Source organism: Equus quagga, chromosome 19 (genome assembly GCF_021613505.1).
Source record: "Equus quagga isolate Etosha38 chromosome 19, UCLA_HA_Equagga_1.0, whole genome shotgun sequence".
Classification (NCBI taxonomy): Eukaryota; Metazoa; Chordata; class Mammalia; order Perissodactyla; family Equidae; genus Equus; species Equus quagga.
In genome coordinates this window covers 8,279,476-8,291,747 of record NC_060285.1, presented here as the reverse complement: position 1 = coordinate 8,291,747, position 12,272 = coordinate 8,279,476, and the positions used below count along the sequence as shown (strand labels likewise).

Below are 12,272 nucleotides of genomic sequence, written 5' to 3'. Positions count from 1 at the left end.
AAAAATTTGAAGACTGCACAAAAATACCTTACTTTGCCACTTGTCCTAAATTCAAATATCTGGTAACACTGGGCGTTCAAGCTGGCAATTGGAATCGAATGGCAGCTGTCTCCTTTAGACAGAGCCTGTGCTCTCTGGTTCCCCCAAGGTCCCCACCACTCCCTATTGTCTCCCAGACATTGAGGCCGAGAGTCACATACCACTTATCTTGTTCGGGCTATTCTTACACCCCCTCCCTTTACAATCAATTATATTACCCAGATTCCTGAGTTTGTGACCACTTTTTCTGTTGAGTGCAGTAAGTGTTTGAGCGGCTGCCTACTATATGCCCTGCAGTGGAGGGAGAGGCAAAAGGAGCTCAAGGATCTTAGGATCTAGCTTAGTTTTTAAACTGTGGGTCATGACCCATTAGTGGGGTCATAAAATCACTTGGCTTCATGAATTTCAGCCAGACATTTTAGGACAGAATGGAATAAAATGAGAATATCAGAGTGCAATACACACAGTAAATATCGTTTCATGAAACTTATGTTTCTGTTATACATATATACTAGGCATGAAAATAGTCCAAGTGAGAGGTGATTGTGGGGTCTGGTGTATCTGGAAGCATTCATGTGAGGTTAGGAGCTTACAAGGAAGAGGTACCGAGTTGGCAGGCTGATATAAAGGTGGAAGGATATTTCAAACAAAGGAAACAGAGAACCAAGAATACAGGGCGTCTGCAAGGAATGTCCCTTCACCTGCCTGATGAGCACAGAGGAGTGGAGGAAAACCTTGGGACAGGGGAGAGAGGGAACCATTCGGAGGACCGTCAAAGCCAGGACTTAAATGTTTATCTATGAAGAAGCAGTGACCCATGGTAAAAGAACTATCATTTATGTAAAGCCTACCTGTAAGGGTCAGGCACTTAAAAGGTCAAATTTAATCCTTACAACCAGAAGAGGTAGGCATTATTATTCTTATGTGATAGATAAGAAAACAGCACAGAGAGGCTGAATGACTGACTAATGGTCAACAGCAGAGCAGAATTCAAATATAGGTCTGTAATATAAAGCCCACACATTTCTCGTTACACTTTTTTTTGAGCAAGAGCACATGTAATAGTGCTTAAAGGAGATTAAATTACGATGGGTATACAGAGTGTACTTGAGAAGCTGGAAGCAAGATGCCCATCTTTTTTAGAACTTAGAACTGAATACATATCAAATGCTACATACTTAATAAATAATAGTAATCATAAGTCCAGGAAAGGGAACCACTTTCTCAGGCTGAACATGATGAATTCAATTATTTCAACTAGACTTATGTAGGTAGTGCTTATTTCAACAATGGAAAAAAACTGTAATTTTTAAGACTATTCTGATTTTTTGTGGCCATGCAGTTGGCTGAGATCATTATTCTAATTCTCTTCACAGAACTGTACACTGTTAGAGGTCAAAATTCAGCTTGTAAGGAATGTTTTCCTAACAGAGAATTTGGTATTATCATTATCCTAATTTCTAAAATTGAAAAGGATTTATTCTAAAGTTCAAAGCAGACAATAATTAAAGATTTGAACTTCAAGCCCAGTTACTTTATCTCAGGTGTTCTTAACTCATTCATTGTATTGTATTGTTCTCTTGGCCTCAGAAGAAAACAAACCAAGAACGAGATTATGAAATTAGGTGACAGAGGAGCAGAGGTCAGTGGAATTCACTGGGCTGAGGCTGAACTTGCTCTACTGCTGATGAGTGTGGAGGGGGTATGCCCTTTGAGACAGTGAGAGGCATTCATTAATCTTAAGCTTCTTTGCAAGACCTTTTAGAAGCATACATGCTGAGGCTAATGGAGCACAGTTAAGGTGGTGTTTTGCTGAAACTAAAGAGTAGTTTTTGAAACTGTAGATGCAAGATGTTATGTGGACCAGGGTAATAAGTAAATTTTAAAAATTGATTTTAGCAAAACATTTTGACTCATATTACACATTAAAACTAAAGTTACTGTAGAATCAATGACAAATTCTAAGTGAAAATGGTCTGTTCTCGGCAACTCTTGACATACCATACCCCCACCTGACGCTTTAGAACTGCTCAGAGAGCTCCCCAAACACACCACCCTGTTCAAATGCGTCCCCCACACTAGTGTCTTCATCTGCCCACCCCACCCCCTCTGCCTGCAGGTTCCAACGTATCCTTTAAAGCCTAGTTTATTATCTGGTTTCTTTGACTTCAATGATGCATTCAATACTGAGCACCTGCTACCTGCCAGGCAGAACAGACTTGGTTCCTGCCATCGTGGAACCGTCTAGTAGATGACAGTCAGTAATTACCAGATGCTGTAAACTAAATGCTTATGGTGCTACGTGGGAGTATAACAAGGGGGACTAACTTAGCTTGGGGGTCGGAAGAAGCATTTTGAGGAACTATTTAGCTCTGAAGCATGAGTAGGAGTTAGCTGAGCAAAGCGGGGCGGAGTGTTAGAGGGGGATTAACAGGTAGCAAGCACTGAGGCGGGGGAAAGCAGCAGTTTCAGGAACTGAAACAAGGCCCTGGGGCTGGAGCACAGAGAATGGGGGGCAGAGATGAGATGGGGAAGGCTTAAGGGTTATCTTTAGCCCTGTGGCTGTGACCTCCCCTCACCTTCCTGAGGTGCCCCCGAGCTGGGCCCCAAACCCTTCCCCTGTGCACCTTCTGGGTTACACTGAGCTGTTTCTGGCAGGCTCCCTTATTGAATTCCTGGAAGGCAGAGATTATCTTAATTCAATTTTTGACACAATACATCACAAATCTGAATCAAGTTTTGTTGATCTAGACCAAAACCCTGCCTAGAAGTCAGAAGCCTCATTTCTTTCCTCAGCTTTGCCATTAAGTTGCAGTGTAACCATGGGCCAAGCTCCTGGATTCCTTAGGATTTGCCACTTTTTTCAAATCCACAGTGTCAAAGATCTACTTGCCCAGAAGTCTCAAATTATGAATGTGCCTCCTCAGGATAACTTCTTATCACCTCTAGCAGGCAGAAAGTAGTTGAGCTAGGGTAAAGGATATGTCTGGGGGCTGGCCCAATGGCATAGTGGTTAAGTTCACACACTCCACTTCAGCAGGCTGGGGTTCGTGGGTTCAGATCTCTGGTCTGGACCTACACACTGCTTGTCAAGCCATGCTGTGGCGGCGTCCTACATACAAAATAGAGGAAGGCTGGCACAGATGTTAGCACAGGGCCAATCTTGCTCAAGCAAACAAACAAACAAAAAAAGAGACATGTCTCAATTTGCCCTTAATCTGTTAATTTACTTAAAATAAAACCATACCCCAGGGGCTGGCCCACTGGCGCAACGGTTAAGTTCACATGTTCTGCTTCTTGGCAGCCCGGGTTTTGCTGGTTTGGATCCTGGGTGCAGACATGGCACCGCTTGGCAAAAGCCATGCTGTGGTAGGCATCCATGTATAAAGTAGAGGAAGATGGGCATGGATGTTAGCTCAGAGCCAGTGTTACTCAGCAAAGAGGAGGATTGGCAGTAGTTAGCTCAGGGCTAATGTTCCTCAAAAAAAAGAGAAAAACCATACCCTTAATGTGAATATATATGCACTTTATGAAACAAATCAACCAAGTTCAATTCTCCTAACTCATCGATTTGAAGACATTTTGTCTCATTCCCTTTACCATTTTTGGAAGCCATCCCTTTAGTTCAAAATTAAAGTTAGACAGGAAGGAAAAAATAGTAAGTTTCTAAAAATGACTTTGGTTTACCTATAATGAAAGGCATGGATGGTTTTAAATTCCTTCCCATAAGAGAACAAGGTGCTTAATGAATCCCAATACGTCTATTTTGAATCACAAATTCCTGGGTGACTAAAATAAATTCGTAGAGTTAAACTTAAATTGGGACAGTGACTACCAGAAAATAAACACCTACTTTATTGATACATCAGCAACAGAAAGGGTTTCCAATTTCTTAGAAGAAAAATAACATGAACCAGCAGCCCCTGGAAAGTGTTATAAGATTAAATGTCCATGTTTATTGTTGGGAGAGCTTCCCCTCCCCCAATGCAGGTGTTTCATCAAGGACAACAACCATCAGAGCTGCTGCAAGAACAAGTTCCTCACCGTGGGTGGCTGCACAGTCAGCTCCTCAAACAGAAGACTGAAATGATATTATTACTGTTTTAGGAGGTCTTGGTGTAGAGAGAACTTAGCAATGTGGCAAGCAGAGCCCTGCTCCCTGAAGTGAAGACAAACCATGAACGAAGGTATCCAATTTCCTGATACAGGCTGCCAGAGTGCTCTGTGAAGAATCCTTTTCCATTCCTACCACGTGTCTGGGTGAGAGGAGAGGAAAGGGCGGAAAGGTGCCAGTGTACTGGCAAGCAATTCAGGTGATGCTCTGCACTCCGCTCCCTTTCTGCTGGCAGTAGTAGGTGTCTTTTCTGGCAGCTGCAGCAGCTTGATGGGGGAAGGAAGAGGCCACCCACCAATCACCTCTTCTTGAAACCATATTTTTTGCGTTCATAGAAGAGATCTGTCTTAGAGCTCCCCAAATTGACAATCTTTGGGCAACCATCTCTCTGGAAAACAGAAGAATAGAGAAGTTGTTAAAAAGTCTTGGAGCCTGGAGCCGGCCCAGTGGCACAATGGTTAAGTTTGCACATTCTGCTTCTTGGCGGTCCGGAGTTCACTGGTTCGGATCCCGGGTGCGGACATGGCACCGCCTGGCAAAAGCCATGCTGTGGTAGGAGTCCCATATATAAAGTAGAGGAAGATGGCCATGGATGTTAGCTCAGGGCCAGTCTTCCTCAGCAAAAAGAGGATTGGCAGCAGATGTTAGCTCAGGGCTAATCTTCCTCAAAAAAAAAAAAAAAGTCTTGGAGCCTGAACTAAGAGGGATTTGAGATAAAAATAACCTTTGGATTAATGGTTTAGCCATTCATCTCACCAGTGCAGTTAGCCCATTCAATCAATCATTAAGAATTTACCTGTGGGCTGGCCCTGTGGCCGAGTGGTTAAATTCTTACACTTTGCTTCAGCAGCCCAGGGTTTTACCGGTTCGGATCCTGGGCGTGGACATGGCACCATTGGTCAGGCCATGCTGAGGTGTTGTGTCCCACATGGCACAACCAGAAGGACCCACAAGTAGAATATACAACTATGTACTGGGGGTGCTTTGGGGAGAAGAAGGAAACAAAAAGATTGGCAACAGTTGTTAGCTCAGGTGCCATTCTTTAAAAAAAATAAATAAAAAAAAGAATTTATTAAGTACCTAGAATGTGCCCAGGGCCTGTCTACCTTCTATTCAGTGGCCTGCACGTAGAATAGCGGATGCTCAGCCCACTTTTGTTGCTAATATGATATGGTTGAGGTAGAATCTAAAATTCTTAAGACGTCCAAAGGGTTTTCTTCAAGTGACAGGCAAAAAACGGTAATAATCATCTACAGATAAAGCTCTCTAGCTCTCCTCTGCTATCCCAAGAAAAGAGAGAATACAACCAACGAAAAACAACTGAAGACTTTAGGAAATAGTACCTTACATTTTAAATACCTAGGAGAATACTGGGTTTGATGTGTCCTTATTAATTCACGTAATTTTTTTTTTTAGATTTTTAATTTTTCCTTCTCCCCAAAGCCCCCCAGGACATGGTTGTATATTTTAGTTGTGGGTCCTTCTAGTTGTGGCATGTGGGATGCCACCTCACCATGGCTTGATGAGCAGTGCCAGGTCTGCGTCCAGGATCTGAACCAGCGAAACCCTGGGCCGCCAAAGCAGAGCACGTGAACCTAACCACTCGTCCACGGGGCCGGCCCCCTCATTCACTTAATCTGACACATGGTCTTGGGGGAAGAGTGCTCCTGTGCTGGGGATGGCTGTTGCTGGTCCATACTCTGACTTGTAATGACATGCTCCCCTGGCCATTTTGTGAGCTTGAGTGGTTTCAATGAAGCCCCTGGGAAGCTGTGTTCTACAGAAATGATGACTCCATCAGTTGATCTGGGATGACAGGAAGAAAACTGGGGCGGTTGTCCTAGAAAAAACCCTTCACAAGTCTGATGATTTTATTTAACATCCATGCCAAAGGATGTTGCTTCCTGTGACACTGGGCTATAGAATGAATTGATCAAGTCCTTAGACATCTCATTTCTAATTCAACTGATTTCTCTTTTTGGGGACTGCCATCAACACTGTACAAACATCTCTGAAGCCACACAAAACCAACACTGACATTTCATTATCTTCTAGAATACATGTATCACGTACTACATTGACAACTAGCATCTGTGGAGTTTGGTGTGCTGAGGGAGCCAAGCTGTGGGCACAGCCCCACCAACGGCTCACTAGGGGAACTCAAGTAAGCCATGTAATCTGTACTGAAAGTCCCGGGAAATGAAGGAACAGCTGCCTCATCTGGCCCAGGGCAGCCTGATATCAGACACAACAGTGCTCCAAGCCCTTTAGAGATGCTAGGAAATTCTGTGGTATGATGACAGCCTGTTTAGGCTAATTGTGTTTTACTGACTTGTGCAGTGGGCAAGTCACTTCTCTTTGGACTTGTGTTCCCCAAATGTAAAGTAACGGGACTAGATCAGGTCAATGTTTATAAACTGTGAAGCCCTAGAGAGTTCTAAGAGGTGCCAGGTGATGGTAGGACCCAACCCCAAAGCTGTGCAGCTCTGTTCTCATTCATGGCTTAGGTTAGGACGGGAGGCTCTGGTTAGCTTTTGTTGAATACTCCTGTGTATGGAGAGCACGAAAAGGAAGATGGGGGTCAGCCTCAGTGGCCTAAAGTTCAGCATGCTCTGCTTCCGCAGCCTGGGTGTGGTTCCGAGGTGCGAACCTATACCGCTCTGTTAGCAGCTATGCTGTGCTGGTGGCTCACATACTAAAAAACAGAGGATTGGCATGGATCAGATGTTAGCTCAGGGCTTCAATCTTCCTCAGCCATAATAAAAAAAAAAAAAAAAGGAAGATGGAAGGCCTGTTAAGAAACTTTGGAGGATGGTACAGGAGAATATTTGTGAGTTGAGCTAGAAGATATTTTAAAAATACGTGTAAATGTCTGCCTGACGGCAGTAGCTCTTTCAACTACACACCTGAATACTAAAAATCTCATCCTTTCTCAATCCTCCCCTGAGGACTGACAGAGTTCCCTATTCATAGCACAGGGAACTTTTATTTTAGGCAGCTGTGGCGTAAACTGAGTAAATACGTTTTATGACCACTTAATTTCTAAAATTTTACAAAAAAGTAGACACTAGACTGCCAAATTCTTGTTTCCATTATACTGAACAAGAAACATCACCAGGAGATGTGTAAGCTGGGCTTCTATAGCAACCACCAAGGAGAACTCAATGCCCTTGGGTTTCCTTCCTGAGGAGGGCTGTGTGTCAGGTCCATTTCTACGGCAGGAGAGCAAACTACAAAAATTACCCTGAACCAGTGATGAAAACCAAGGACTTTCAAGTAATACTTTAAAACCAACACTAATCACGTACCAAAATATAACATACCAAAGGGAAATCTGTATAAAACTGAAAGGCAGGAAAAGGCAATTTATTATTTTTTTTGCAAGGAAAGATCTGCACCGAGCTAACGTCTGTTGCCAATCTTCCTCTCTCTTTTTTTTTTTCCCCTCCCCAAAGCCCCAGTGCATGGTTATATATCCTACTTACAAGTCCTTCTATGTGAGCTGCCGCCACAGCACAGCAACTGACAGACAGGTACTGTGGTCCCACGACCAGGAAACAAACCCCAGCCACCGAAATGGTGAGCGCTGAACTTTAACCACTAGGCCTTGAGGGCTGGCTCAATTTAAAATTTTGAGATCAGAAAAACACTCTTATTGAAAATAGGTCCACATCTCTATTTCTTACAAACAGTAGCAAAGAATTATGAATAGGTGCCAGTGGCAAGACCTGCTTTACTAAAAGAAACTAAAAGGTGAAATGTTCATTCTTCTGGCAACTGTTTAATGAACACCTATGATGTAAAAGACAGACTGCACACTGGTTTGGGGCCTTAACAATCGTAACACGTTTTCTATCTGAAACTTTTATTTTCAAAGACTTTCAAGCCCCAATAAATGTTTCCATGAGTTAACAGGGATTGTTACTTCCTTTTTCGTAGAGATTTCCCTAAAGCCACTGGAAGCATGCTGGTAGCAAAGCCAAAACTTGGCCATGGGCTTTCTGCCTCCCAGTCTGGTGTTTTTTCTAACAGGGCTTCCCAGAGGCAAAAAGAGAAACTTTCCCCTGGCTGGAGAAGTGGTAGAGAATGGGAAATCTGTGAATTAACTTTGAAAAGTATAAAATATCTTTTGCATCTGTCTAACTGCTCTGCTCTTCACTTAAATGGGGAGAAGAGAAGGGGAGAAACAGCAAGAGAGGGGCACGTCCTTAACTACCCTGATTTGAGTGAAACCACGTGTCCTCAAAGGAGATGAAAACATCTTTGATATTACAGCGGTTTGTGACCTAAAGCTCATGCTTACCCAACAAAATCTTATTCTTTAGTATTTAATTCCTCGCCAGAAAGAAAATTTAGTTTAAATTTTAACTTTTCTCTTATTAGGGGGGCAATAATGAAAAAAAAGATGTTAGGAATCAATGAGTTAGAAAGATCTGAGTTCTAGCCCCAGACTTGCTATTTCTTAGCCATGTAACCTTGGGCCAAGTTGCTTAACATCTCTAAGCCTTAGTTTCTTCATCTACATCATGTAGAACTTTTAGAAAAGAATATTCAGCACGGTACCTGGTACACAGCCAGAACTCCATAAATACTAGCTGCTGTTTTCTGGTTGGGAGAGTTGAGGAAAATGGGAAGTAAAGGAATCAGGGGCTAAGGGGATCCACATGAGGCCGCGCTACAAGAAACTACACATTAGTCCTCTAGCAGCAACGCCCACAGATATTATCCCTGACTCCTGAGTATTCTTGAGGCTCTGAGACACTATAGAGAACACTTAGCTTAGTTTACTGGTCTAATTCCCTTATAAATTATGAAAGATGCAGGAAGAAGAGAAGAGTGACGGGGCTGCTTTGGTTGTAGGAAGATTTCTGCATAGGAAAAAGTCTCAGGCGCTTAATCTACAGGATGATCTGTAAGGCTGAGAGGCTGGATCATGTCACTGGACTGCTTTGTGTTCCTTGGAAACTATTGCTGAGTAAATGTGACCTAGATGCCATCTCAAATATCCTCAGAACATTCCTATATAATGTGAAGTCGGGGAAGTGACGTCTAGAATAATTCTCAGGGACAGAATGAGGCACAAGCATCCAAAGGTATCAGGTCACACACCACATGCAGACGAGTCAAACAGCAATTAACATTTATTAAGCACTCTCTGGTTGCAAGCTTATTCCAGATAAGAACTCTAACTACAAATCTGCAGAAGTCCAAGAAAATGTTGTCCTTAATGGACTCTTTAAAGAACTGCTCAGACTTTCTCTTCACTGCTGCGGTCTTACCATGGTTTCACTGCTTACAGACTATAAATAATTACCACACACCTACTACGTACCAGACCCTCTAGAGGGGGAACTCCTATGCATGACTTATAGGTTGCACCAAAAATGTGGACCATGCCGGCAATACATGCCAGGCCCTGAACCAAGAACTGGGGGAAAGGAGAGACAAATACAGGTCCTTTCTCTGAAGGAGTGTAACCTAGCTGGTGGATCAGATCAAGCAGGATATGACTTGATAATCAGAGGGAAATGCAAATCAGAGTTTAGGACAGGAGAATGTTCAAATCACCAACTGGAATTATGTTTTTAGTATCTATGACCCTTCTCATCTCCCTAGATAAAAGATGACAATGGTGTAAGAAACAGTCTTATCCGGCCAAATGCATAGACTGCGGAGGTGGCTGGGTTATTTCTCCTCAACATAGGCACATCCGACCAAAAGGACTTACAAACGGACAAGATGGTGTAATGGGGACACCATTAGGTTTAGTCAGACAACCTGGGCTTGCCACTTATCAGCAGGGTGGGGGACCATAAAATGGGGAAGATGATAATCTCTATTTAACAAAGTTCTTGTGAAGAATAAGGGGTGTAACATCTATACATTACCTACTGTTTGCTCATGAGAATATTAAGAATTATATCTTTGCCTTACCCTAGATTAAGTAACTGGCTATCCTCTATGAGCCAACTGGTACTATATCACACTTCCTTCTGTTGTGTCATAAGAAGAAAACAAGCTAATCTATGGGTTTTTTCCCCCCCAAGAAGCCTGCTGCTTCTAATCTAAAGGAAAACGGTAAAACTTGCCTTTGGCATAAATCTACAAGCCCTCTATCCTGGCATTTGGTTCAAGGAATTGAATAACTAGCCACTGCCACCACACAATGTCAAGGGGCAAAAATATCATGAGACAGAATCAATTCTGCAATATCAAACCAAAGGCATTCTTTAGCTGCTTAAAGCTGAAATCAACCTGAATTGTCCCAAATTCAAATGTCACCACATCCACCCAGACAGTCCTTAATGACAGCAAAGAGAATCACTGAGTGGCTATTACATATCATGCACTATGCTGGGACTGAGAAAATGCAGGATGTTGTTTCTGAATAAAAATAATCAGAGAGACATCAAAGGAATAGAGAGAGGGCTCTCCAAATTGCTGGTGTTGACAAAGACTTGCTTCTCCTGCATTTCTGCCCCTGATGCAAAATAACTGCCTTTTATCGGACTACACCCAGTTTGGCTCACAGAACTTGCAAAAATTATAACCTGACTAGCTGAAGACAGTAATCTCTACCTACCATAGGAGGTTGCCATGGATAGCAATGTGTTACTAAATAAAAGGAGGAAAGATCAGATGGAAAGGTTAGTAATACACTCACATCCTTCTCCTGGATGGTGCACTCCTTACAGTAATAGGCATCAGAGACGCCGGGGCCTCCACAGATCACGCAGCGCCCCTGGTAAGAGCCGTAGTTACACTCATCACATATGCGCACCAGGGTGCAGGGACGCACATAGGAGTCACAGATCACACACTTGCCATCACCTGTGAGGAAAATAGAATGGAGTTATGCCCACTTGCAAGTACCTCCTCGAGTCCTCTGCCTTCCTCCTGCTATGGGGAAATACACCAATCTCCTTCTGACAGTGACTTTAGGGCCCTCTACTTTGGCATCACAAAACCTAGCTTACCTGGTGTACATCTCAATCCCCACAACACATAGAAAAAGTTAATCGACTAATATGCAAGGAGTCTAGAACAGCACCTGGTGGATAAGTCTGTATAATTACCAGCAAAAAACTGTGTGCTGGGGATGGGGTCATGCTACTTCCTGTTCAAAGCTAGAGATTTTCTCAAAACCTAAACATAATATCTAAAACGTGCAAGTTGGGGTGGGGAGGTGGAGGGGGCTTTGGCTGCAGCCTGGCATTCGGTGTCCACATACTTCCAGGCACATCTACTCAAACCCTTCTTTGTGGCACCACTGGAAATGCCCGTTTGCTGGCTCCACAGAAACTGAGTGGGAGAGGTGGGGTGTCTGGCAGGGCGTGTTCCACTCACATTTTTCACACAGTCTTCCGATGGCTGCAAGATCAAAGGCAGTAAAGAGTATAATTAGAATTAAGGTTTAGACGAAGACGAGAAAAACATCCTTGAGTATGGGGTGGGGACAGGAACAGGGACAGCAGTGAACCCTGAGGGATCTTATCCATCTTATCCTCATAAACTTCGATCCGAACTAAACCCACACCCTCTTGAAGCCCCTCCCACGTCTTGGGCAATCTGAGTTTCTCCCGGCTCCACCCTGGCCACTCGCCTCCTTCCAGCACGCGCGCCCCCGCCTCTTTTCATCCGAGGCCACAAAACCGCGCGCTCCTACACTACCGACGTGAGGCGGGAAACGTGGGGCCTCCGAAGCAAGACCCTAAAGAAGACAAGAACCCCCGGGTCCCCCCGTTCCTAGTACCATCCCCACCCAGACAGCCAGGGGCAGGAAGCCGTCTCACCAACACCAGCCTGCTTGCGGCAAAAGATCAAGTCCGGGTGATGTTTAGCCATAGCTCGCACTCAAGTCGGCCACCGGAAGCTTGGTGAACTTCCGTCCGACCTTTAACCCCTATTATTCCTGCCTCCTGGTCGCTGTGATTGGTCCTCCAGGCTTCCATCACCGTTTACAATCTTTGCGCCAAGCCTCGCTCGCTCTCGCGCGATTAAAACCCTGAGGCTCCAAAGACGAGTTTCCGTCGTAGTTGGGGGGCCAGGTCCTGGCGGGTGCGTGAAAGTCATAAGGAAAAATACCTTTCTCAGGTTTGGATGGGAGAGACACATCGCA

General features: G+C 44.0%; 1 protein-coding gene across 1 annotated transcript; it reads right to left on the bottom strand.

The window, feature by feature from the left end:
* Positions 1-3,871: 3,871 nt before the first annotated feature.
* Positions 3,872-12,085, bottom strand: PHF5A (PHD finger protein 5A). Its single transcript, XM_046646096.1, has 4 exons — positions 11,947-12,085; positions 11,501-11,524; positions 10,818-10,984; positions 3,872-4,541 (listed from the first exon to the last, which is right to left on the bottom strand). Exons 1-4 carry the CDS (start codon positions 11,996-11,998, stop codon positions 4,452-4,454), a joined length of 333 nt encoding a protein of 110 aa, XP_046502052.1. The 5' UTR covers positions 11,999-12,085; the 3' UTR covers positions 3,872-4,451.
* Between the last annotated feature and the right edge of the window lie 187 nt (positions 12,086-12,272).

Excerpts from the sequence above, each read along its gene's own strand:
- PHF5A (XM_046646096.1), bottom strand. The coding sequence starts at position 11,998 with ATGGCTAAACATCACCCGGACTTGATCTTTTGCCGCAAGCAGGCTGGT. Across the intron at positions 10,985-11,500 it reads CGGAAGACTGTGTGAAAAAT|GTGATGGCAAGTGTGTGATC; the intron begins GTGAGTGGAACA and ends TTTTCCTCACAG. Across the intron at positions 4,542-10,817 it reads GCACCATCCAGGAGAAGGAT|AGAGATGGTTGCCCAAAGAT; the intron begins GTGAGTGTATTA and ends TCTGTTTTCCAG.